This window comes from Lolium perenne, chromosome 6 (genome assembly GCF_019359855.2).
Source record: "Lolium perenne isolate Kyuss_39 chromosome 6, Kyuss_2.0, whole genome shotgun sequence".
NCBI classification, from domain to species: Eukaryota; Viridiplantae; Streptophyta; class Magnoliopsida; order Poales; family Poaceae; genus Lolium; species Lolium perenne.
The window spans coordinates 89,822,434-89,849,330 of NC_067249.2; the positions used below are offsets into that span (position 1 = coordinate 89,822,434).

At 40.5% G+C, this 26,897-nt stretch overlaps 1 protein-coding gene across 1 annotated transcript; it reads left to right on the forward strand.

Moving 5' to 3' along the window:
• Window positions 1-22,259: 22,259 nt before the first annotated feature.
• LOC127320974 (tricetin 3',4',5'-O-trimethyltransferase) lies at window positions 22,260-23,706 on the forward strand. Its single transcript, XM_051350039.2, has one exon. The coding sequence runs from the start codon at window positions 22,355-22,357 to the stop codon at window positions 23,408-23,410; it is 1,056 nt and encodes a 351-aa protein (XP_051205999.1). The 5' UTR covers window positions 22,260-22,354; the 3' UTR covers window positions 23,411-23,706.
• The last annotated feature ends 3,191 nt before the right edge of the window (window positions 23,707-26,897 follow it).

The window sequence follows — 26,897 nt, forward strand, 5'->3', positions numbered from 1 at the left end:
AGGCAGATGAAGATCTAGGGTTTGTTGAAATGGGGAAAACCATGTTCATTTTGGCTGGGTTCGGGTTATGGTGCCCTTGGGTTCGGGTTACGCGGTTGAGATGTTACAATTGCCTAAGTCAGGGATAGATGAGACATTACCACTGGTTCAAATTTCGGCTATCCTGCCAATATGAATGCAAAATTTGGGGACATTTCAGACAGGCGATTCCAACTCACTCTTCGACTTAATGGGTTCAAGTTGGCCTACCTACACACTGGCAACACCGCCACGCAACAGGGACATCAAAAGTGAGTGGTTTGTGCAATTTCCTCGGCATGGCCAGACACATGGGTAGGTTATTTCCTATACATTTGTACCTTTTCGATTTTTAAAAAATGTTCGCACTCAATTACCTCAATATAGCTCGAGCTAGAAAAAATCAATAGTTGCCTGGGAGTTTGCCGGACTTGATCCGGGTTGATTCAAAGTCGATCGGTGACCATAATAGAGGCTAGCTACGTTTATTTTGATTTCCCGAACAACTTCAGATTTTATGTTCAATCGTGCGGCGGTCTATGCAATTAAGCACCAGCAATAACTGACTCAGGGCAGTACCTTTTTCGGGCGCCAGACCGTTGATACGACGTCTGGTGTCACTATTCACTTAACGATGTGCCTGTATTAAAACGATGGGTCAAGTCATAGGAGTACTCACTCTACTTGCGTGTTTAAACACACATATGCACTTGACGCACAAAAACATTACAACGTTGCATGATCTTGAAGACAAAACAGAGCTATCAACAATTTTCTAACATGCAAGGTTCTGACGGGGAATATCGAGCCGGGTACGAGAGAGAGAGAATGCTTCCTAAATGAAATATAGAGCTGCTCACCGGATAGAAAAATACTCTACATAAGTGCAAAGTAGGAGTATCACAAGAGGACTACTGCTGACATACCGACTTCATTCATGATATAGACCTGCCCACCACACAGAGTATATACACATTTGTCTTTGATGTGTCTAAATTTGAATGTGCTAGATATAGTGTTTATATACATAATACAGGCATGCACACCACATAGAGAATATACACATTTGTCTTAGATTTGTCTAGATAAAATAATACAGCCAGACATGATGAATCTGTGTCGCAAGAATACGATGGAGAATAGGCAGAATCACAAGAAGACGATGGAGAAATAATTCCAATCTCGACACACCGGCTGGAATCCCTAATGTAAGGTCTAGATTTTTCGTGCGGTGTCGCCGAAATCTAACAGTTCTCTTAGCCAGCCATTATTAGATTTGTTGAGATACTATGAGGCAACACCGATTTGAGTAAGCAACAGCTTCCAGATCTAATATCTTCCATCTTCACCACCGGAGAAAATATTTCATCAAAGTCAATACCTTTTCAATCTCTGGTTGAATCCTTTCACAGCTAGCCTGGCCTTGTGCCCATGGATGTTACATGAAGTGGCGTATTTTAGTACGTGTGATCTGCTCAGTAACTTCTAAAAAGATAGGTGTAGATCTCGTTTCATCCGCACGATAAAGCCATTGCCAAGTACATCGAAGCAACGTGTTGAAATTCCTATTCCGGCTACCTCAGGAGGACAGTGTGGCGAAGGCTCATCCATTTGCCCTTGGTTTGGTGCAGTATAAACGAAATAGAGACCTGATTTAAAATACAACGGATAATTATTTTAGGGAATTTCGTAAAACACAGTATATGAAAATAAGTCAAACGCATACAACTGCTACCTCTTGACACCATAGGTCAGACAGAGAGATTTATGTAGGATAACGTTGCATAGAAAACAAAAAATTTCCTACCGCGAACACGCAATCCAAGCCAAGATGCAATCTAGAAGACGGTAGCAACGAGGGGGTATCGAGTCTCACCCTTGAAGAGATTCCAAAGCCTACAAGATGAGGCTCTTGTTGCTGCGGTAGATGTTCACTTGCCGCTTGCAAAAGCGCGTAGAAGATCTTGATCACGATCGCTTCCGGCGCCACGAACGGGCGGCACCTCCGTACTCGGTCACACGTTCGGTTGTTGATGAAGACGACGTCCACCTCCCCGTTCCAGCGGGCAGCGGAAGTAGTAGCTCCTCTTGAATCCGACAGCACGACGGCGTGGTGTCAGTGGTGGTGGAGAAATCCGGCGGAGCTTCGCTAAGCGTGCGGGATGCGGTGGAGGAGAGAGGCCGCTAGGGTTTGGGGAGAGGGGGGCGCCGGCCATCTAGTGGTGCGGCCACCTTGTGGTGCTTGGGGGTGGCCGGCCCCCTCCCCTTGGCCCTCATTATATAGGTGGAACCCCAAGAGTTGGTCTCCAAGTCTTCGAATAAGACCCGAACCAAAAACCTTCCATATGGAGGGGAAACCTAGCCAAGCTAGGACTCCCACTAGAGGTGGGAGTTCCACCTCCCATATGGGGGGGTGGCCGGCCCCCTAATGGGGAGTCCACTTGGGACTCCTCCCCCACTAGGGTTGGCCGGCCATGGAGGTGGAGTCCCATGTGGACTCCACGCCTTGGTGGTTTCTTCCGGACTTTTCTAGAACCTTCTACAACCTTCCATAGAACCTTCCGCGTCAATTTAATTCACATAAAATGACATCCTATATATGAATCTTATTCTCCGGACCATTCCGGAACTCCTCGTGATGTCCGGGATCTCATCCGGGACTCCGAACAAATATTCGAACTCCATTCCATATTCAAGTACTACCATTTCAACATCCAACTTTAAGTGTGTCACCCTACGGTTCGTGAACTATGCGCACATGGTTGAGTACTCACTCCGACCAATAACCAATAGCGGGATCTGGAGATCCATAATGGCTCCCACATATTCAACAATGACTTTAGTGATCGAATGAACCATTCACATACAATACCAATTCCCTTTGTCTCGCGATATTTTACTTGTCCGAGGTTTGATCTTCGGTATCACTCTATACCTTGTTCAACCTCGTCTCCTGACAAGTACTCTTTACTCGTACCGTGGTATGTGGTCTCTTATGAACTTATTCATATGCTTGCAAGACATTAGACGACATTCCACCGAGAGGGCCCAGAGTATATCTATCCGTCATCGGGATGGACAAATCCCACTGTTGATCCATATGCCTCAACTCATACTTTCCAGATACTTAATCCCACCTTTATAACCACCCATTTACGCAGTGGCGTTTGGTGTAATCAAAGTACCTTTCCGGTATAAGTGATTTACATGATCTCATGGTCATAAGGACTAGGTAAATATGTATCGAAAGCTTATAGCAAATAACTTAATGACGAGATCTTATGCTACGCTTAATTGGGTGTGTCCATTACATCATTCATATAATGATATAACCTTGTTATTAATAACATCCAATGTTCATGATTATGAAACTAATCATTCATTAATCAACAAACTTGTTTAAGAGGCATACTAGGGACTTCTTTGTTTGTCTACATATCACACATGTACTAATGTTTCGGTTAATACAATTATAGCATGATATATAAACATTTATCATAAACATAAAGATATAAATAATAACCACTTTATTATTGCCTCTAGGGCATATCTCCTTCAGTCTCCCACTTGCACTAGAGTCAATAATCTAGTTTACATTTGTAAAGATATAACACCTTGGCCTTCTGGTGCTTTATCATGTTTTGCTCACGGGAGAGGTTTTAGTCAACGGATCTGACACGCTCAGAAACGTATGTACTTTGTAATTCATTTGCGTCTCAACGCATCACTCATTTCCAAATGAGTTGGCATTAAATATGTTTGATCTTCTGGTGGAACCTTAATTCCGCGGTCTGAAATAAGTCACTAATATTGTCACATACAATATAGCTTCATAGTTCTGACACTATCGGAACTACACCAAGTTCTCAAAGAACTTCTTGACTCAACATCCTCAGTCATTTGTCAAAACAATGACATACTCTGCCTTCGTTTGTAGAATCCGTCACAATATTTAGAACTCTTCTAAATCTAACATAGACAACTTCTAGCTCATTGTGCTACCTTTAAAACAACACTTAGTCTAATTTGAGATTGAAATTCTATTTTGATATGTGACAAAACAAATATCGGTGCAACATCTTACAGCGATTTGTTTATCATTTCTCCATACAAGAATATTATTACTGTTTTTCAATGATCATCACATGAATCATTCTGGTATATGCTCCTAACCTTTTAGAGCACAAGATATCTGATTTTGTACATATTATTCATGATCTAAAATCACTCATGTGTTTTTACTCATCGAGTGTCAGATACACTCAAGTCTTGTTAAACCTTCACATGACAAGAACATTTTCTTAATATTTCCATATTGAACTATTTCAATATCCATTCTATGTACTTTGACTTGAACATATTATGTGTTTCAATCTATCTTCATAGATCTTGACACAAAATTTGTTTCAGTCCATATCCTTTCATTGAAGTTAATTTTTCAATGAAACCTTTTAATCAAGTATATAATTACATTATTTATAACCAACTATATGTCTTCTACATAAAGTATTATAAATGTGTCTTAGCGCTCCCACTTAATTTCTTGCAAATGCAAGCCTCTTCATCGTCTCTGATGAGATCAAAAACTCTTTGACTATTTCATCTAGTGAAGATTCCAACTCCGTGATACTTACTTCATCCAATTGAAGTTCGTATACCTATCTAGTATTCCACGGACCAGCAAAACTCTTGGTTGTATCTTGTATACACCTTTAATACACACTTCTGATAAGTAATGTATTTTGCCATCCTACTAACATATCTCATAAAGGAAATATGTAGTGATTACTAGAATAATCCATATAGACTTTAAGCATTGCTACGGAAGATCTAATCTTGTCGTAGTCAACTCTTTGAACTTTGTCGTAAACAACTTTTCGACAAGTCAAGCTTCTTCAAGGATATTTCATCCAAGTCCATCAATTTTATAGATCTATTTACTTTCAAAAAGTATTCATCTATCTTGGATTTCATGGCGTATAGCCATTTTAACGGAGTCAGGGCCCATCATAACTTCTTTTTTTGTAGTTGGTTTATCATTGTTCAAAAACAATCCTTTGTCCACAAATCATTTATTTGATCACAAAGTAAACCATACCTACAAGGTTCAATATGTACTTCGATCTCCATGGCTAAAACACTTTGTAGTCATGGGAGCCATGATCGTCGTGGCCGCTTCCGGAACCAATTCCGATGCTGCGCTACTCTGATCATTATGCTCAGGTCCATAAACCTTATCAAATTATATTGTCCTCCCACTCAAATACTTCACTAGAAACAATTTCTCGGAAATAAGAAACATTGACAAACACTTTTTGTCTTTGTCTACATAGTGGGAAGAATTCCCAATCAATTCTCTGGGATAACCAACAAAGACATTCATCCGATTTTGGTTGTAAACTCTTAGACCAAAATTTAAAGAAAAGACTATTAGGGTTTATACCCATACCATAACTTGTATGGTGTCATTTCAACGGATCATGATGATGCTCTATTCAGTGTAAAAGCGGTAGTCACTAAAGCATAATCCACAAAAATATAATGGCGTCATAATATTTTATCTCATCATTAATCCAACAAGGTTTGGATACATCTCTCGGATATTATATCATCATTATGATGCTCCAAGAAATGTGAGTTTGTAGAACAATTTCATGACTCTCTTAGATGTTCGCTAAAATTCGTAATTCAAATATTTTCACCATGATCCAATCACAGATATTTGACTTTTCTATTACGATGATTTTCACTTCATGCTGAAATTTATTTGAATCCATTCAAATGTTTCAAACTTCTTCCTTATTGAATATATCCACATATATACTCAATTCATTGTTGAAAGTTTTCATGAAGTATAAGAATCTCCCGCACACAACTATGTCTAGTGAACCACATACATCATCATGTATTTTTCCACTAAGTTAGTTGCCCGTTCAACTCTTGGCCTATGAACGGTATTTTAATCATTCTCTTTAGAAAAGATTTGCAAGCGCCAAATGATTCAAAAATCAAATGACTCCAAAAATCCATTTGCATGGAGTTCCTTCATGCGTTCCTTTCTAACATGACCTAAATGGCGGTTACACAAATAAGTGGAATTCAAATCATTTGCCTTATGGCATTTTAGCGTCGGTGTTATGTATGTGTGTTTCACCATTAAGATTTATAATAACGTATCCATTGTACATGGAGTAATGTCATAATTTAAACAACTCATTGTTTTCATTTGACCAGAGCAAAATAACAATTATTAAGTTCTTTATTATAAATTCTAAGGGTTAGATAGAATGCTAACGACGAACATAATAACACTTTATTTTGTTCCAGACGTGCATTACTATCATATTCCTTGTCAGTCACTTAGGCCATTGTATTCTTGTATTGCGTTGTTTTGTATGACACTTCATACCAACCAATATAGTACTAATACCCAAGAATTTCATAGTGTGACTTAACTAGGAATACAACCATAACATGTATATCATTTATATACACCTGGGCTAGACTTTCTAGTCTTTTCTTTTCTTTTTGCCAAAATATCTTTTGCAGTTTCTCTTTTAGCTTTCCTCATTATTCAGAAAAACACTTTAACATTATTAACTTCTAGGTTTGTTGGTCAAATACCAATAACCTTGAGGTTCTTACTTTAAGTTGATCATCATATGACAAGTGTTTCAGATTTCACTATTAGTAACTTTGTAATATGATGAACAATTTCACTCATAATTTTATCCATTATATCATGACGACTTTCCGAGACCATGTCTGTACATGCTAGGCTCGTAAAGTTTTAACCTTGGTATTCGTATGTGCAAATCTGGCTTGCACCCGTTGTATGCACACGTAGAATCTATCACACCCGATCATCACGTGATGCTTCGAAACGACGAGTCTTAGCAACGGTGCATACTAAGGATGATAACTTCATGGATATGCGAATATTATTAGTGCCCCAATAGTTGGAGGATTGTGACGCCTGGCGTCTTCAACCTTCATACATTCCCATAAAACTTATGAGTTTATGTAGTCTCACCAAATTTATATTCTATCATCTTGCAATAAGGTCTTAGATATCACATATATCTTATACCTTGATTATTTCTGAAAACTAAAATTTCAGCTCCTTACTTTTCAAACAAATTTGAACTTCAAGTTTCACGGAGACAAGATAACTTTAGGTACTAATTGAAACCATAGTTCTTTGAATCAACAATGTGAGGTTTACTAAAAGTTTGCAATAGGACTTAATCAATTCTTGATTCTTTAACAATACGGTACCAATCCGTAAAGTTTCTTGTCAGATTTTAACAGTATTTCTATCTCAATAACAAGACTAACGCATGGTAGAAAACGGATGCCAACACTACAAAATTAATTCAAAATACTACTCAGACTATGTTTATGATAATTAGTTCATGTTTTAATCTAATTACTAATGAACTCCCACTTAATACAACATCCCTCATAGTTGTTAAGTGGTACACGATCCAAATCCACTACACCAAAACCGATCATCACGTGAGATGATGTAGCTTCAATGGTGAACATCAACATGTTGATCATATCATCCATATGATTCGTGTTCAACCTTTCGGTTTCCGTTGTCCCGAGGCCATGTCTGTACATGCTAGGCTCGTCAAGCAAACCCAAGTATTCCGCGTGTGCAACATGGCTTACACCCGTTGTATGTGAACGTTGAATCTATCACATCCGATCATCACGAGATGCTTCGAAACGACGAACTGTACAACGGTGCATACGAGGGGAGAACACTTTATTATCTTGATATTAATGTGAGGGATCATCTTATAATGCTACCGTCGCGATCTAAGCAAAATAAGATGCATAAAGGATTAACATCACATGCAGTTCATATGTGATATGATATGGCCCTTTTGTCTTTGCGCCTTCGATCTTCATCTCCAAAGCACGGACATGATCTCCATCATCAACGGGCATGATCTCCATCATCATCGGCGTAACGTCAAGGTTCATGGCGCCGTCTTCATGGTTGTTCACCTCATGTAGCAACTATTACAACTACTTTGAAATACTACTCAATATGAAATTTAAAGACAACCATAAGGCTCCTGCCGGTTGCCACAATACAATAATGATCATCTCATACATATTCATCATCACATTATGGCTATATCACATCACCAAACCCTGCAAAAACAAGTTAGACGTCTCTAATTTGGTTTGCATATTTTACGTGGTTTAGGGTTTTCGAGAGAGATCTAATCTACCTACGAACATGAACCACAACGGTGATACTAATGTTGTCAATAGAAGAGTAAATTGAATCTTCACTATAGTAGGAGAGACAGACACCCGCAAAGCCTCTTATGCAATACAAGTTGCATGTCGAACGAGGAACAAGTCTCATGAACGCGGTCATGTAAAGTTAGTCCGGGCCGCTTCATCCCACTATGCCACAAAGATGCAAAGTACTCAAACTAAAGATAACAAGAGCATCAACGCCCACAAAACCATTGTGTTCTACTCGTGCAACCATCTATGCATAGACACGGCTCTGATACCACTGTAGGATAACGTTGCATAGAAAACAAAAAATTTCCTACCGCGAACACGCAATCCAAGCCAAGATGCAATCTAGAAGACGGTAGCAACGAGGGGGTATCGAGTCTCACCCTTGAAGAGATTCCAAAGCCTACATGATGAGGCTCTTGTTGCTGCGGTAGACGTTCACTTGCCGCTTGCAAAAGCGCGTAGAAGATCTTGATCACGATCGCTTCCGGCGCCACGAACGGGCAGCACCTCCGTACTCGGTCACACGTTCGGTTGTTGATGAAGACGACGTCCACCTCCCCGTTCCAGCGGGCAGCGGAAGTAGTAGCTCCTCTTGAATCCGACAGCACGACGGCGTGGTGTCGGTGGTGGTGGAGAAATCCGGCAGAGCTTCGCTAAGCGTGCGGGATGCGGTGGAGGAGAGAGGCCGCTAGGGTTTGGGGAGAGGGGGGCGCCGGCCATCTAGTGGTGCGGCCACCTTGTGGTGCTTGGGGGTGGCCGGCCCCCTCCCCTTGGCCCTCATTATATAGGTGGAACCCCAAGAGTTGGTCTCCAAGTCTTCGAATAAGATCCGAACCAAAAACCTTCCATATGGAGGGGAAACCTAGCCAAGCTAGGACTCCCACTAGAGGTGGGAGTTCCACCTCCCATATGGGGGGGTGGCCAGCCCCCTAATGGGGAGTCCACTTGGGACTCCTCCCCCACTAGGGTTGGCCGGCCATGGAGGTGGAGTCCCATGTGGACTCCACCTTCCTTGGTGGTTTCTTCCGGACTTTTCTAGAACCTTCCATAGAACCTTCCGCGTCAATTTAATTCACATAAAATGACATCCTATATATGAATCTTATTCTCCGGACCATTCCGGAACTCCTCGTGATGTCCGGGATCTCATCCGGGACTCCGAACAAATATTCGAACTCCATTCCATATTCAAGTACTACCATTTCAACATCCAACTTTAAGTGTGTCACCCTACGGTTCGTGAACTATGCGGACATGGTTGAGTACTCACTCCGACCAATAACCAATAGCGGGATCTGGAGATCCATAATGGCTCCCACATATTCAACAATGACTTTAGTGATCGAATGAACCATTCACATACAATACCAATTCCCTTTGTCTCGCGATATTTTACTTGTCCGAGGTTTGATCTTCGGTATCACTCTATACCTTGTTCAACCTCGTCTCCTGACAAGTACTCTTTACTCGTACCGTGGTATGTGGTCTCTTATGAACTTATTCATATGCTTGCAAGACATTAGACGACATTCCACCGAGAGGGCCCAGAGTATATCTATCCGTCATCGGGATGGACAAATCCCACTGTTGATCCATATGCCTCAACTCATACTTTCCAGATACTTAATCCCACCTTTATAACCACCCATTTACGCAGTGGCGTTTGGTGTAATCAAAGTACCTTTCCGGTATAAGTGATTTACATGATCTCATGGTCATAAGGACTAGGTAATTATGTATCGAAAGCTTATAGCAAATAACTTAATGATGAGATCTTATGCTACGCTTAATTGGGTGTGTCCATTACATCATTCATATAATGATATAACCTTGTTATTAATAACATCCAATGTTCATGATTATGAAACTAATCATTCATTAATCAACAAACTAGTTTAAGAGGCATACTAGGGACTTCTTTGTTTGTCTACATATCACACATGTACTAATGTTTCGGTTAATACAATTATAGCATGATATATAAACATTTATCATAAACATAAAAATATAAATAATAACCACTTTATTATTGCCTCTAGGGCATATCTCCTTCAATTTATACAACCCCAGCAAAAGAAAGAGTACTACACTAGCTAAAAAAAATCTCCATCAGCTCCACGGCGGTAGCAAGAGGTTATGTTACCTTTGAGTCGGCGGATAGTCGGCGACACCGCCGTAGGGTCGAACTCCGCCGCGTCTCCCGCCTTCTCTCCATCGCCGCCACCACGTACAAGAGCTAGCAGAACAATACATGAAGATATGATTGGATGAGTGCCACTGCGACTGTTCAAACGGTTGAGTGTAAAATTCTTTGCTGATGGTTGCGGTGCTATATAAAGTAGTATTTACTATAATGCCATTGTGAACACTGGTCTCGCTAACATATATACTCACCTACCAGCCGACCCACACCGGTGAGGCTTTTAGTAGAAACAAGAATTTCGTTAGGAGGGCTTGTGTTTATGAGAGATGCTTAGATCGATCCTTACAGCGGTATAACTCTTTTGGGCTTGTGCTTAGGCATAGTTCTTTTGGGCTTGTGCTTATGAGAGATTCTTAGAGCTTACGGCATGTGTACGATGGTTTTTGTTTAGAGCGGATGGGCTTGTGCTTATGAGAGATGCTTAAAGCTTACGACATGTACGATGGGCTTGTGCTTATGAGTGATGCTTAGAGCTTACACCTACCATAAAAAATATAACATATATGAAAAATATACATAATACAAAATATAGTTGTATTGATTTTTTCTGCATATTTGGCCAAACTTATGTAGTTTGACTTTTAGATATTCTTATATGCACCATTTTGGCAAGAAGGAAGTGCTTGCGGAGCTTGACAATAACACAGGGGTTGAAATATCATTATTTGTTCCGAGGCGGGGGCGGCAACCTTAGATTTTCCACAAAAAAAACATACATAATTATGTGCAATATATAGTGACGAATGTCACACTTCAAGCCACGGATTAAGGGTATATATTGTTGGTCATGAGATAATTAACTTGGGCCCAAAAAAACTTTATGAATCTTTTGATGGTCCCTTTATTAAAATGAGTGTTTTCTATTTTATTTTAAACGACTACTCTATGTAATATGAAAAACTTTCTAAGAGATATTTAATTACATAGAATACTTTATACATACCAACATATTTGTATATTATGTATCGTACTTTTGCGAAGCTTCAACATATTTAATTACATAGAATACTTTATATATACCAACATATCGTACAATTTTTCACAAATTTCCAATGTGGAACTATAACTCAAAACTTTGATTACTTTGATCCAATTGCAGCGACTTGTTTTTCTTGTTAATTTATACCTCCTAATTTCTGAATTATCCAAGTTATTTCAGATTTTATTTATGTGGTGACCCAGCGTACCACTGCATAGTGTTGTACACTAGTCGTTGATATAACACAATTGAAACACCGTTCCACTCATATTACATCCCTCAGAGTGGTACAACAGAAACATATGCAAGTCCAAGGTATGTCTGTAGAAGGATACACGAACTGTTTACATAGGATCAACACATCCTCCTACTTTACAGTGAGGTAAAACTTCAAATAAAGATCCAGAAGAACGACTCGTAATCTAACTTACTGCTAACTAAAGCTTAAGAGCTACTTAGCTTGCTATAGAAATCTAGCTACTTATGTGCTAGGATTAGAGAAAGGTTCCCTTCTATTACCAGTCTAAGTTTCCACCCTAGTTGGTGCAGAAGTTGACTTCATTGACTTCTTTTCTTGGATTCTTCATCTTGTTGCAGTTGACTCCTTTGTCTTCGAGTTCCACGGTAGTTTCTCCTTCGGTGCCTTGATCTAAGAAGGGGGTTCAAATGGGAGGGAATGAGTATGAACGTACGCAGCAATTTCATATTTGGAAATAGGTGTATCATGCACTAGCTACAGCCACAGACCAGAAAGTCATAGGAGAATGCAAGTTTTCGTAAACATTTCTTTAAAAGGTTTATTTTATTCTGAAAGCTATGCCCGTCAGTATTCACAGGTTGAACAGAACTTCACAGAGTTCCTTTCCTGCTGCGTTCGTAGTTCCCTTCCCGGAACAGGGAGTGACAACCACAATTTGATACACTCTGCAGATGTTCGTTACTTTTCCCATAAGAGAACTTATCCTTGTTGCCAACCGGGCGAATATTTCCCATCCACACTTCCTTGGTGTGAGGCCCAGTATAAGAACCAAGCCAATCACAGCCTTCTCCGCGACCCTGCAGACCCACCCTTTTGTAAGTCTGTCATGCCCTTTATCTATGGAGAGACCGACCAAGACATTTGTTCTCCCCTAGACCATGAAGGTAGACCGTTCCGAACAATTAGTATGCCCTGTCCTATACACCATAGATAGACCCTACATGCAACCCTTATCACTAGTCCGTTGATATGCGAGAGGGAAAAGATATAGCTGACTTCCCAGAGCCATTATAGATCTTATGGTTAACGTGAAATGTATGGCGCTAGAATCACTAGACGACATTGGTGATTAGTCCTAAATGATTAAAACTCTTGCAATGGAACCTCCACCATCAACACATACCATGGTTCCATTGCCAGCCACATAGTCATATTCATAATTGGAAAAGTAAGATTTCATTTTCAATGCAGGAGTGATAAGTATAATACTTTGCATATAGTTTCATAAAAATAATCGAATGACATGAGCAAGCGATGAACTTGCCTTTCTTGACTGCAAGGTTATGCAGGAAAAAGTTTCGATACGTGACAACTCCAAATTCTGAAATATCATCATTGTCCAGTAAGGAGAATGTTCAAACAACAGGCAAAAATGCTACTCCATTCGTTCCTTTCTATAGTGCGTATAGATTTTTGGCACGGAAATTAGCGCAAAATTAATTTTTACACAAGACCCCCTTGCTGAACGTTTGAGATCAGACTAAAATTAGGGAAATCGATAACGTCCTAACTTACCATAACAAATCCCACAAATCTGTCTGGTTGTCTCTCCATATATGTGTAGCCAGATTTAATTAACGAAATAATGACATTGCTTCCTAAATTTAAGCAATCCTTGGGGCCATGCATTAGGAATCTTAATTAATTGTTTCCTATTTTGTATGGATTCTTTTTCATGCATGTCGTGTGGGAGTTGACTGGTGGAGGGGGTAACTAAAAAAATCCAAGCTATAGCCTTATATTGTGAAACAAATGCCAAAAATCCATAGGCACTATAGAAAGGAATAAAGAGAGTATAATGCATAGTATGAGATGCAATGGTCCCGAGCGTAATCTAACCTTGATGTTTAGGATGTATGAGTTATAAAGATTTATTTAGGGTGTGTTGCACTTTTGGATGATTCCCAAACAAGGTTCTTATTAGGGTTGGTGATATTATAGCATAAACAAATGATATAATGCATCATAACAGGCATCCACACAAAGGAATGGTGGTTGCATAAAAAGTTAAGAGTAGTTGTCAGTTTTAAGTTCTACATGACATGGTTGATGATTACTTATATTATACTTCGAAAGAATAACTGTTGAAGAACATGTTAATTAAGAAATAATAAGTATTTCAAATAAGAACTATGGCTTCTATGGGTTGATTGACATTTGTACTTTAAAAGAAAAACTTTTGAAGAACATGTTTCATAAAGAACAAGAATTACTACAAGTAGGAGCTAAGGCTTCTAGGGTTTACTAATGGATTCATTTAGTTTACTAAATAATCTCTAATGGTTCCTAAGCTAGGTGGCTTATTATTTCCTAAGTATGGTTTAGTTGAATAGGAGTATGTGATGTAAATTGCTATCCAAGATTGGTATTATGGTTGATCACCATGGTCCTACTAGGGTATGATTCTTGAGGTTGATTCCAATGGTGTGGTACTAAGAATGGTGATCAATGGTGCTAATATGAGAGTAAAAGCTAGGGTTTTGCTCCTAAGTGGCACTAGTGGATCATATAAGGTTTATTCCAGAATAATAGCATGAAATGATGACTTTATGTGAGTTGGTTTTATTTTAGTGGATCATAAGCATGCATTCATTGGTTGCTTATTAAGGTTCTACATGTAAAGTGAAATTCACATGATCACATGTGCTAAACAATTAGGGTTTTAGGGTTGAAACCATTTTAGAATGATCACATAAAATAATGGAATCAAGATGCATGTTTATATTAGATGTAGGGTTTCCAAATTGGGATATAATTTTAAAATGATAATTGGTACTAGAGTTAAGGTGATTAAATACTTTGAAATAATTGATAATAGTATTAGCATTTTATTATTTTAAAAGGTTTAAGATTTGAGACAAATACTAGTTAGGGTTTAATTTCCAGAATTAGAGTTCTATGGTCGTTATTTAACTTGTAAATGATTAACTTGTTAAATAAAAAGGTTGAAGTAAATAAATAACTTTTCATTGCAAAGAAATATTAGTTTTTATTATTTTCTTACTTTATTATAATTTAAGAAAATGGGAAATAATAATTTGCAAATTAGGGTTTATGAATTACCACTAATATTTTAATTGAAGAAAATATGATAAAGGAATCTAATCTTAATATTTTATTTACTTACTACTTGGTTATGATTTATTTTTGAAACTAAACTAATTATTAAGTTTTATTTGAATTGAAGATAAAAGAAACGGCATAAACAATTAAGGTTAAAATAAATAAATTTTTATTTTGACAAACATTTTTATTTTATATTTTTAATGAATAGGATTTTTATTTTTGTGAGCATTTTGATATATTATTTATATATTTCTGAGCTAAAATGAATTTTATTTATTTCTACAAAGTTTCAGCTATTTACTGGTTTTTAAATTAAATGGAAAACACTAAAGCTACCGATTCAGTTTTAGCCACAGAGATAGACATGTGGGGTCGTTGATTGGGTCAGTTGCCACGATGGCAACGACCAGTCAACCAGTGTTCGAGGCCCCACCGCCACGCTGGCGTTGCTAGCGGTTAAACGCCGGTGGCCAAATCACGGCGGCGCTACGCTGCAGAGGCTCATGGGACGAACTACTGATGGTTTTCAAACCTCCTCGACACGCTGAACACGATGATAGGGGTTCCTCCGACAGATGGTCACCGGAGCATCTCCGGTGACACCCATCTGCGGCGGTCTGCTCCGGCGAGGTGGCTAAACGAAGCTACAGGTGATGCCAGGAAGAAGTAGAGGGGTCCAGAGATGCGCAAGCTCACCCTGAAGCTCAAGGTGTGGTCGGCTGCGGCGATTGTCGATGGAGTCGGCAAGGAATTCGCCATTACCATCGAGGTGTTGCAGAAGGGTTCGCCGAAATTAATCGGCATGAGGAAGCTTCAACTCGATTCCTTCCTCCCAGATGCTCTACTGCGTAAGGCGCTCCTCCCAAACCTCACGGTGAGCTCCGGGGTGGCCTCAATCGTCGGCACCATGCTCAATGCCGGCGAGAAGTCGAGGAAGAAATCGAGAGATGGAGAAGATCTGAGGGGAAATGGAGGGGTTGATGAGATCAAGGGGTGCACGGCGGTTCTTACCCCCTATTTATAGGCCGAGGGGAGCTCTAAGGCCTCGACACGACGACATCGACGGTTTGGGAGGTGGCGGTCTTTGGAAGGTTTGGTCTGGCAAAGATCTTTTCGCCCGCGGATAGACTCGGACGCGAAACAATTAGGGCAAGGTTCTGGAACCTTCTGTCGCGTCAGGACATCCCTATCATTGACGAGGACGGCGTTTACTGGCGCTGCCGCGGTGTGGAGCTCAGAGAGGAAGACGACAACGACGTCTCTTCTTTTTTTAACACGAAATGGTAAGTGGACGTGGGCTGGGCTGCTTTGGTTGCTGAGGTGGTGCTAGTGCTGGGTTGGTTTTGTGCTTCGTGGCCCAACAGGTAAGGCCTCTCTCTCTTTCTATTTTCTCTTTTTATTTACTGTTTTAAATTTGCTATTTGAATTCTGTTTTATTTTGCAGGTTCTAAATTATTTGAACATCAGTATAACTTTATAATAATACTGACTGCATAGTTTTGTTGTTTAAACTAATATTTAATTTTTCATTAGATTGGTATTTTGTGAGGTTTGAGTTAAAGAAACATGAGTTTAAGTATTTCTCTCAATTCCTTTTAAATTTAGGAACCAGATCTATTTAAATGATTTGAAAATTTATAACATGTGTTTGGTGAACACATTATTAGGTTTTGCTAGTACATAACAATATGGATTGTTCACATATTTATAATTATAGCTAGAGTTTAAAATGGATGGTAATGAGGATGGGATTGGTTCATGATTTTATGTGGAGAATTGTTTCTAAGGGTTTAAGAAAATGGTTGAATAAACTTTATGATGACTAAACTCATTTAGCCAACTTTAGCTTGGATTACTTTGGGTAGATCCTATGTTCATCATAGTTAATCCACTTGCTTATATATCGTGATTATATTTTATAAAATACTATTTCATTTGGTTCACTAGGCAAGGTATTTGGAAAGCAAAGTAGAATTGGATATTGGTTTCACTCTACTCACCAAATGTCATTTAGTCTTTAAGTATATATGGCTTGGTTTATACTTGTGATCCATGATAAACAAGTTAGGGCATAATATTTTATGTGGAGTGAATCCTATGTGAAAGCTTCAGGGTTTTGGTGATGCTTCACTGTTTGAAGTATAAAATAGGCATGAGGTATGGCAGGGTTTATTTGTTAAGGATCTATCATTTTATGTGGTGGATGATCTCTGATTATCTCACAAGTTTGTCTTATCATCTAAATCTACAAAGCATGTTCATGCATTGGACATATCAACTTATTCCTCACTAATCTTTCTTTATTATTCCTCTCATAACACTCCACCTAAATTCTTAGGGTTTATGATCACTACCAAGTTGTGATGATTATGGAATTGGTTTACTAAGGTATTGTTATTGGAATAGGGTTTTCACCTCCAAGATCAAATGTTGTCTTGAACAACTAGGATTAGTACTACTCTAGTATTCTTGTATGAACATGGCTATGGTTAGTATTATAACTTCTCTCACTCCTCAATACATTGACATATCCTAGGGCTCTACTCAAAATATGATGATATGATCTTGTAACTCTATGGTTTGCCTAGGAATTCTACCTTGGTATCTTATGTAGCTAGTTCTTCTGGAAATCTGATAAACCTGCATCTTGTGGCATGCCTCCATCTCCTAGCTTCTTCATCTTGACCCTAGCTAATGTATGGAGTGGCTCTATGTGTTTGCTTCCTTGTATCATGCTACAAGGTGGTCAAATGGATGAAGGGTGTGGCTCCTTTTATAGGCTTGGGCAAGCTCTAGTATCATGACACATATGTGGCCGACTCTTGTTTTGGTTTGATGAGTAGGGTGCTTGGTTGTCATTCCCTCATCCGTAGCAATCCTTTGAGCATGAGGTGGCAATGCTTGGGATGCAAGTCATGTAGATATTTTCATCCTATGTGGCATAGAGATTATCCTCTCATATGATGTATTTTTGGATGGCCAAGTGGAATTTATTACTAAATATCTTGTGGATGGTTTTATTATTGTGGATGAGTCATTATATCATATTGGATTGGATTTATATTATAATATTGGTCAAAAGGTCAACGTTGAAGGTTATTCCTCAAATTTGGATAGTTGGTGTTTGATTTCACCAAGGCATGATCATATGAGTTTCAAAATACTCATAGTTAGATTTATTCAAATAGTTTGAACTATAATTGGTAATGTAAATGGATTTAGTTTTATGATATTCCATATATTTAGTAATTATGATTTAAATAAGAATGTGTGACTTTTATGCACTTTAGACCCTATGGTTTACCTTATTTGGTAGTAAGTTTAGAAGTGAATTTAAATTACACACAAAGGTAGTTGCTAACTTTTAAGTGTTAATAAGTTAGAGTTTGATCCTTAAAGAATCTATTGTTTAATGGAATACCATGCTATGATCCTTTATAGGATTTGGTATTTGATCCTCACTTCAAGTGTTGTGATTGTAAAGCTACTCCACTTTTGATCTAGTCCATAGATCAAATCATCTCTACCCAAAACAAGGTTTTAGTAAAGATCACAGTGAAGTCTACAGCGCTTGACTTGATGATCTGCTTCAATTCCATCAAGTCAAGTGAAACTTCAGTTACTGAGACAAGTTTTATTTGAAAGCGCGAAAATTCCCCGGATCATAGCATGAATGCAATGCACTTTGGTGTTCTCTCATTTTGTTGCCTTTAAACCTGTGATCTTGCAATTTAGAAAACACATATACTCACTAAATTTACAATGAAGTTACGAAATAATGATATCCACTATAGTTTGTCGAATTACATCATCATGCATATTTGTTCAACAATAATTTATGCATTTGATTTCAAATAAATGTGGAGCTTTATTCATGTGGCATTTGCAAACAAGTGTCATAAGATTATTCATCTAGTGACTTCGGTGTTTCATAAAATATGGACAAAGATGATGTCAATATGAATTAAACGATATTATCATTCTAAATGATGTCATTATTAAGTTGGATATCTTTCAGCATTTTCACAATGATTCATAAATGTTAAATTCATCAACAAGATCACAATAAGAATAACTCATCATAAATATGTGAACACAAAGACTTTATTCATAAAAGCGGACAACAAACTTGTCTTCATAACATCTGGGGTCTCGCGAAATGCAAAACACACTAAGAAAAGTTCACTGATAATGATTACAAGTTTATTCGAATTGATAGCCAAGGTCGTCGATGATAAATGTAGCGGGAGAGTGTCATCGGCCATCAACATATGTTCGCCATCAAACACGCGCGTCTCCTTCTCTTCCCACGGCGGCTCCTCAAGCGGTAGGTCATGTTTTCAAATAAAACAGCACAATTATCAAATACGTTGCAATCCGCAATAAGCATTGGTAAGAAAAACAATCATGATGCATATATAAAATGTATATACCTTCTCCATCGGCCGTTGGAATTGGTGCTACTTTCAAAGTCAATAAATTTTACATGATTCCATAGAAGGTGAACGGTTCCCTTTGCATGAGAATCTTCCTGACATGCTCTTCCTAGCTAGGGGGAAGCGAACGGAACACCCCTGCCACCGCAAGCTCTCCAGGCATGTAGTAGCCTCAAACGTTCACAAGTTTGAAGTGTGCTTTGCGCAATGTTTTCATGTGACTTTTCAGGCATGTATTCTCTTCCATCTTCATAGATAATAACTCATACAGATATTTGTACCTCATGAGTGTGACTCGTCCAAAGCATGGACTTGAGTCAAATGATCATATATGTCAGACCAAAACACGCTCGTAACTTGGGATCCATGGAATCTCTCATGAGATTTTCGACATAGATGCAAAATTCACGATGCTGCAGAGATTTATATAAATGTGGATATATTTAGACGCTATTTAGTGTCTAAATACATCAAAATTTAGGAAAATCTCAGACGTCTATTTATAGATGGAGAGTGTAGTATGTATATACATGTAAACTCTCAGCCAATGCATATATGCACCCTCAAAATTTTCATTCAGCTTCATACTATTTTTCTGAAACATTTTCAATTTAGTTATCGGTTGCTTTAGTAGTAGTCAAATTCTCCACCGATCGGTACGTCCTTCAGTAAGAGGAACCTACGGTGCTGGAATCTGCTGGAACACGCTCTAGTCACGCTCTGGCCTGTCATGTACCCTCCTTGGGAACAGTACTATAATTGCCAATGTAACTTGAGCTACCTTATATATTCTAGTCTAATATGTCACTTGTCTATAGGCATTTTGTGGCATAGCTATATGTGTTTTAATTTGTACGGCAAGTATGTTAGCGGGACTAGCTTCATGTTTTATTTTGTTTTAACCAGTTTTCTATCTGTTGCAATCGCACTAGCAATTGAAATAAAATACTTATAGACTGAGTTACATCTAGAAAATTCTTAGTTGCAACACACTGGTAAAAACAATATCACAGTTGTAACTCTAGTTTCAACTTCAGTTGCAACTTAAAAAAACTCAGTTGCCACTCGAATTACAAATGATTTTTTTTAATTACAACATGGTTTGTAATTGGGAAAATGCTCAATTGCAACCACACTTAACTGGAAAAATTATTGGTTGCAACCTCACATGTAACTAAAAAAACTCAGTTGTGCAACCTTACTTGCAACCGAAAAAAATCTCAAGCAACTAAAAAACACAGTGGAAAATCTCAGTTGCTACCACACTTATAACTTCAACATATATCACTAATCATGATGCAATCCAGCGATTTAGGAGTGGCTCATCAACGCGTGCAACAACCCCCCACGACGAAATACCTGTAGCCCATGACTGAGAAAAAAAAACAGTCACATTGCAAATTTTTATAACTGCATTAGAAAAAATGTAACAATATACATATCTGATTCTAAATGTAATAGCCCACCATAAAAGGCCCAACAACTAGCAGAGAAATGCACCTAACAAGCCCATGTCTTGCTCAGGCTAGCAACTAGCTACACCACACCAGGAGGCGAGAAACACGCTCGCACATAAACAAATCAGTTATTTTATTCCAGACTAGCACAAAACCCGTGCGTTGCTACGGTGTCACATTAAATCAAATGATCCTGTTTTTCATAGGTTTACGTGCGTCGATCATATCCAAGTAGCATGGATCTTTTGATTGACCTTTTTTTACCGTGTATTAGAGAAAATCAAGTAATATCAATTTAAAATGTATACCAAATCCAAATAGTATGTGGCCTTTAATTGTGCCCGTAAATTTATGCTGCAAATTACCCTAGAGCACGTGCAAAATAAATATACTCACGGTGGTAGATTTTATGCAAGTGCATAATTTTCTAGTTATTGCTCATGTATGACCTTCCGTCCTTTGAGCAATGAGAAAAAAATCAGGCTTGTGATTTTCTAAAGTTCTGAAGTTGTAGATAAATAAGTTTCATGCTCTGTATTTGGGCACGAGATATGGTACCAGTTTTGTTCCCATAACATCCAATCGGTATAAATTAACTTGTACCTTTTTGTTTACAAATTGGCTTGTAGTATTTAAAAATATTTCATGAAAAAATAAAAAGAGAGACCCACCTTTTTTGGCCCAGCAAGTCCCCAGCGGAAGGACACCAACACATATTGTTGCTACCTAATCCTCCACCGCTCGGTCGACTTCCATCCCCACACGAGCCGCCGCCGCAGTCTACCTTCACCGCGAGCGCAGCCCCCGGCTCCAGTTCTTCACGCCGCCTCTTTTGTCCTCTCCCTCTCCCTCTAAGGGGTTCTGCACCCTTGCTCTCCCTCTCACGCACAGGCGTGCCGCCTTCCAGCCCAGGCCTCACAGCCGGTCAGGTCACACCTTCCGGCCATCGTTCCGGCTCGCCACCCCCGCTCGTGCAGGCCGCAGGGATCTCCGTGCGTCTGGTCTGACCCATCCATTTTATTCCACCTCTAGCCCTCTTTTTCCCAAATTCATCTGGATTCCTTCCTTCCTCGTATATTCTCTCAACTCTTCCATGCAGCGACTCAGCATATATTATTCAACCAGCGTTTGATTCTTCATTTAACCCCCATATTTGGTGCTGCTTGCTGTTCTTTCAAGTTGGCTCGTTTTAACCCAAAATACTCAGGCATATAAACTGGTGGGAGTCGTTTTATGACAGCGAGGTGGGACTATTTCAAGCGTTCTCTCTATTCCGTAGTATATTTGTACCGGTAAAGATAAACAAAGCGGCCCATATGGAAAGGGCGGACGAACCATGCTGAAAAACAAAGCGAGCGAACCCAGAGCGATCGAGGAGGATCGAACAGTTTTGACTTACGGGGTGGCATAAGGTGTAATATTTTCTACCGCATGCTGTATATCTAAGGGTAAAATCGTAAACAAAAATGTTGGACCAAGGAAACAATCCTCCCTTTATTATTAGGTATAGATATAGATATAGATATAGATGTATACCGTGACGACTCTATATATATCGTAGCCCCCCGGCAACTCAAGAAACGTGCTTACCCAGCAGCAAGCAGCAACTGGTAGCATCAATCAGACCCATCCTAGCAAGCAGCAACAGGTAGCATCAGCGACATGGCCGACGAAGAGGCGTGCATGTTCGCTCTGCAGCTGGCCAACTCGGCTGTGCTGCCGATGGCGATTAGGACATCCATCGAGCTGGGCCTTCTGGAGACTCTTGTGGGCGCCGGCGGGAAGTTGCTGACTCCCGAAGAGGCTGTCAAGAAGCTGCCGTCCAAGGCCAAGCACCCGGACGCGGCGTCCATGATAGATCGCATGCTGCGTGTGCTCGCCTCGTACAAGGTGGTGACGTGTGAGGTGGAGGAGGGCAAGGACGGCAGCCTCTCGCGCCGCTACGGCGCCACGCCGGTGTGCCGGTGGCTCGCCCCCAACGAGGACGGCGCCTCCATGGCCCCGTTCGCTCTCCTCACCCAGGACCGCGTCTTCATGGAGGCGTGGTGCCACATGAAGGACGCGATCCTGGAGGGCGGCAGCGCGTTCCACAGGGCGTTCGGGACGTCGTGGTTCGAGTACGCAGGCCAGGACGCGCGCTTCAACCGACTCTTCAACGAGGCCATGGAGCACCACTCGGTCATCCTCACCAAGAAGCTCCTCGAGCTGTACAAGGGCTTCGACGGCATCGGCACCCTGGTTGATGTGGCAGGCGGCGTGGGCGCCGTCATCCACGCCATCACCTCCAAGTACCCGAGCATCAAGGGGATCAACTTCGACCTTCCCCACGTCATCGCCGACGCCCCGCCTTACCCCGGCGTGGAGCACGTCAGCGGTGACATGTTCAAGAAGATGCCCTCCGGCGACGCCATCCTCATGAAGTGGATCCTCAACTGCTTCAGCGACGACGAGTGCGCCACCCTGCTCAAGAACTGCTACGACGCGCTGCCCGCCCATGGCAAAGTCATCAACGTCGAGTGCATCTTGCCGGTGAATCCGGACGCCACCAACGGTGCGCAGGCGTTGATCGCCGTCGATTTGAGCCTGCTTGTGTACAGCCCGGGCGGCAAGGAGAGGTACCACAGGGACCTGGAGAAGCTCGCCAAGGGCGCCGGCTTTACCAGCGTCACGGCCACCTACATCTTCGCCGACTTCTGGGCCATGGAGTACACTAAGTAGTAGTATCCATGTTCCAAATTATAAGACATTTTGGTAGGCTAAAGTCACCTACCAAAATATCTTATATCTACGAACGTAGGTACTACTCGACAAAGATCATGTTATCGTGTTATATTTTCTGCTGCTTGCTATATTTCCTTCAGTTATTATGTATTCTACTCTTCAGAAATAAATGGCCACGCAGCGTGAGTCTGTTCACGACGTGAGCTCAAGATGTCAACTCAGTCATTGCATAGTCATTGCATGGATCTTTTACTAAGCCCTAATAAAGAGTTTGCATAATTGTTTTTGCAAAATGGGGCCCGGTCTCTATTTGTTAATTTGGGAAAGACTTGTATAGGATCACTCCATTACATGAGATCGTAGGATCCACTAGCAAAATTTATTTGTACAAATTGCAAAAAATCTGAAACTTGTATACAACATACCTACAGGTTGTATCTACAACTCCAAAAAATATTCAGCCTAAAAGTTCATCTACAAACAGAGAAATAAAAATTATAAACCCTACTGTGAATAGTATCAGCTTTAGGTGAACATGATTTCACACTATTGACACCTAAGATTTGTCTTTTCTTTGTTCTCTAAGTGTAGGTCGAATTTAAAGCTGCGATTTTTAAGCGCTGTACATATAGGATATATGTTTGTTGTCATTTTTCTAGAATATTAGCAAAAGTGCCCGTGCGTTGCAACAGGATTAAAATAAATTGAGCATGCCAGGTTTTAAGTATAGCTCGGTTTTGGATGTACCATTTTTTGAGAAGTATGTTATTTTCAACCAAATTTCAATTCCATTAGATGCCCCACTACACAACAATCCAGAGAAAAGTCTATACCTAATATTAAATAGGAGGACCATCTTGTCGTATCTATCTTGTTGCTATATCATAATAAAAATTCATCCTTTTTATATTAAGCACATAAAAAGAAACAAATTTGTGCATCTACATTGTTTGCATTATCACCATAATAAAATTAAGTCCAAGATGATGTATAGTATTCACTGATTGCACACGGAGAATATTTGTCAATAAAGAATAATTTTTCCACAATTCTTGTAGGAAAAATATTTTTCAGGATTATTATTGAAGTGAAAGATCAAACATGGAAAGATAAATACACAAAGTATTAGGAACTAAGTCTTACCTCCACGATCGCAATAGAGGTCTAAAAATTCCCAAGTATCTGTCTTCTCTGTCCTTTTGTATTTCTGAAAAGGCAGAATTTGCCCTTACATCATTTGCAGCTGTTGAAAAAAATTGATTGTAACTTCAACAACAAAAATTGTCAGATCAGAATTTTAGTGGAATGTTTACTGCATCCGACCAGTGTAAGCGTGAATAGTTTGCCAAGACTTCAGCTTCGGTCCCTGCGCACACATGCTCATGTGAAGAGAAACTGCAATTTGAGCACAGAACCACCGAGTGCTTGGCTGCTCGCATTCTTTCCGCATCTGTCTAGCTTCTGCTCTCCTCACTGTATCTGTGGCAGCTGGTGCGGTCAAATCAATCTGTGGATAATTTAATTTCATCTAAAATTGGGAAAAGGTGCAAGGCAGGGGCTCTATTCTTCACTCAATCTCTATCTTCCTCTCCATTGTTCTTCCCGTGAGACCATAGCCACCTTCACCATAGTTTCTTCGTCTTCGGCTCATCCGCCACTGTTTGGCCAAATTACTCCGTCGTGTGAGCAAGGTCGAAGGCAGCCTCTGCCAAACGAAATATCCCCAAACCTTTTACGCTACTTTGGCTTAAATAAAATGACTTTTAGTAAAGGGCTTTTAACTTATTTAGCTACTCTGGCGAGCTCTTTATGCCTGACGTGTCGGCCAATTAGTCAATTGCAGCACGCTTTCCTCCCATCTAGGTTGTATCCATCCATTCGGCGTAGTTCCCGGCCATCCCTTGCAGGCTACAGCTTACTTCTCACCTCGTTCGACGCCCTGCTCGCCGACGGAGGGCCGCCTTGGCTGCACTCTTGTAGAAGGGTACCACACCGTGCCGACCGGCGGCTGCGGTGGAGTCAGGTCACTGCCATCTCTTCGCCTGGTTGGATCGGGGTACTGGGGTCGGCGATGTAGGATGGGATCCTGAGCGGCGGTTTGGATGACTTGATTTCCTGGCGTCCGCCCATAGCGACCTGGTCCTGGCGGCGCTGTGGATGTGCGGACACGCGGCGTGCTTCCTGGGTGGATATGGAGAATCAGGGCGGTCGATGGAGAAGAGACAACCATAGGGACGATCTGTTCGGTACAGCTGGAGTAGTCCGGGCAGGAAGAAGAAAGGACAATGCACTAGTAGAAAAAGAGCCTTCCATCCGCACCTATTAGTCTCCAAAATATACGAACCGCGACTAGTGGGGTCTTTAGTTGCGGTTCGGGAGGAGAACCGCGACCAAAGGCCTAGGCCCAGGGCGCTCGGACGACAGCTGGGGCGCGGGAGGGGCTTTAGTCGCGGTTGGCCAGACCAACCGCGACTAAAGGCCTTCGCACCTTTATTCGCGGTTGGCCAGGTCAACCGGGACTAAAGCTCCACCCCTATATATACCGTTCAGCACACTCACTTAGCCATTTGGTGCCACAAGGTGTTCGATGAAATGCCCGAGAGATTGAAAGAAACATGATATGAAGTGTCCGAGCCACACTTGAGCTTTCTCATTTATTTTTCCTCGATCGCGGTTAGCAACTTGAACTTTTCATGTGTCGTCATTGATAAAATATGCATGTGTCATTTATTTCTAGCTAGTTAGTTTAACAAATGCATGATGGTTAATTATATACTTTATTTAATAATAATGCAGATGAATCGGCAATGGATGTACGGTAACCGACTCTCCGGCGAGTTCACCACGGGTTTGAAAGGTTTCCTCGTAGTGGCTAATGCGAACAAGCAGGGGGGGTTTTGTTATATGTCCATGTGTTGGCTGTAATAATCAGAAGGGTTACTCTTCCTCAAGAGAAGTTCACCTGCACCTGCTTCGGCACGGTTTCATGCCAAGCTATAATTGTTGGACCAAGCATGGAGAAAGAGGGATTATAATGGAAGAAGATGAAGAAGGGGAAGATATCATCGATGAAAACTATCATGATCATTTCGGTGATACTTTCATGGAGGATGCTGAAGGTGGGGAAGGTGAAGGGGAAGGTGAAGAAGAGGCACGTGATGAGCCCGCTGATGATCTTGGTCGAACCATTGCTGATGCACGGAGACGCTGCGAAACTGAAAAGGAGAGGGAGAATTTGGATCGCATGTTAGAGGATCACAAAAAGTCGCTGTACCCAGGATGCGATAATGGTCTGAAAAAGCTGGGCTGCACACTGGATTTGTTGAAATGGAAGGCACATGAAGGTTTATCTGACTCGGGATTTGAAAATTTGCTGAAAATGATGAAGAATATGTTTCGAAAGAATAACGAGTTGCCCGCCAGTACGTACGAAGCAAAGAAGGTTGTCTGCCCTCTAGGTTTAGAGGTTCTGAAGATACATGCA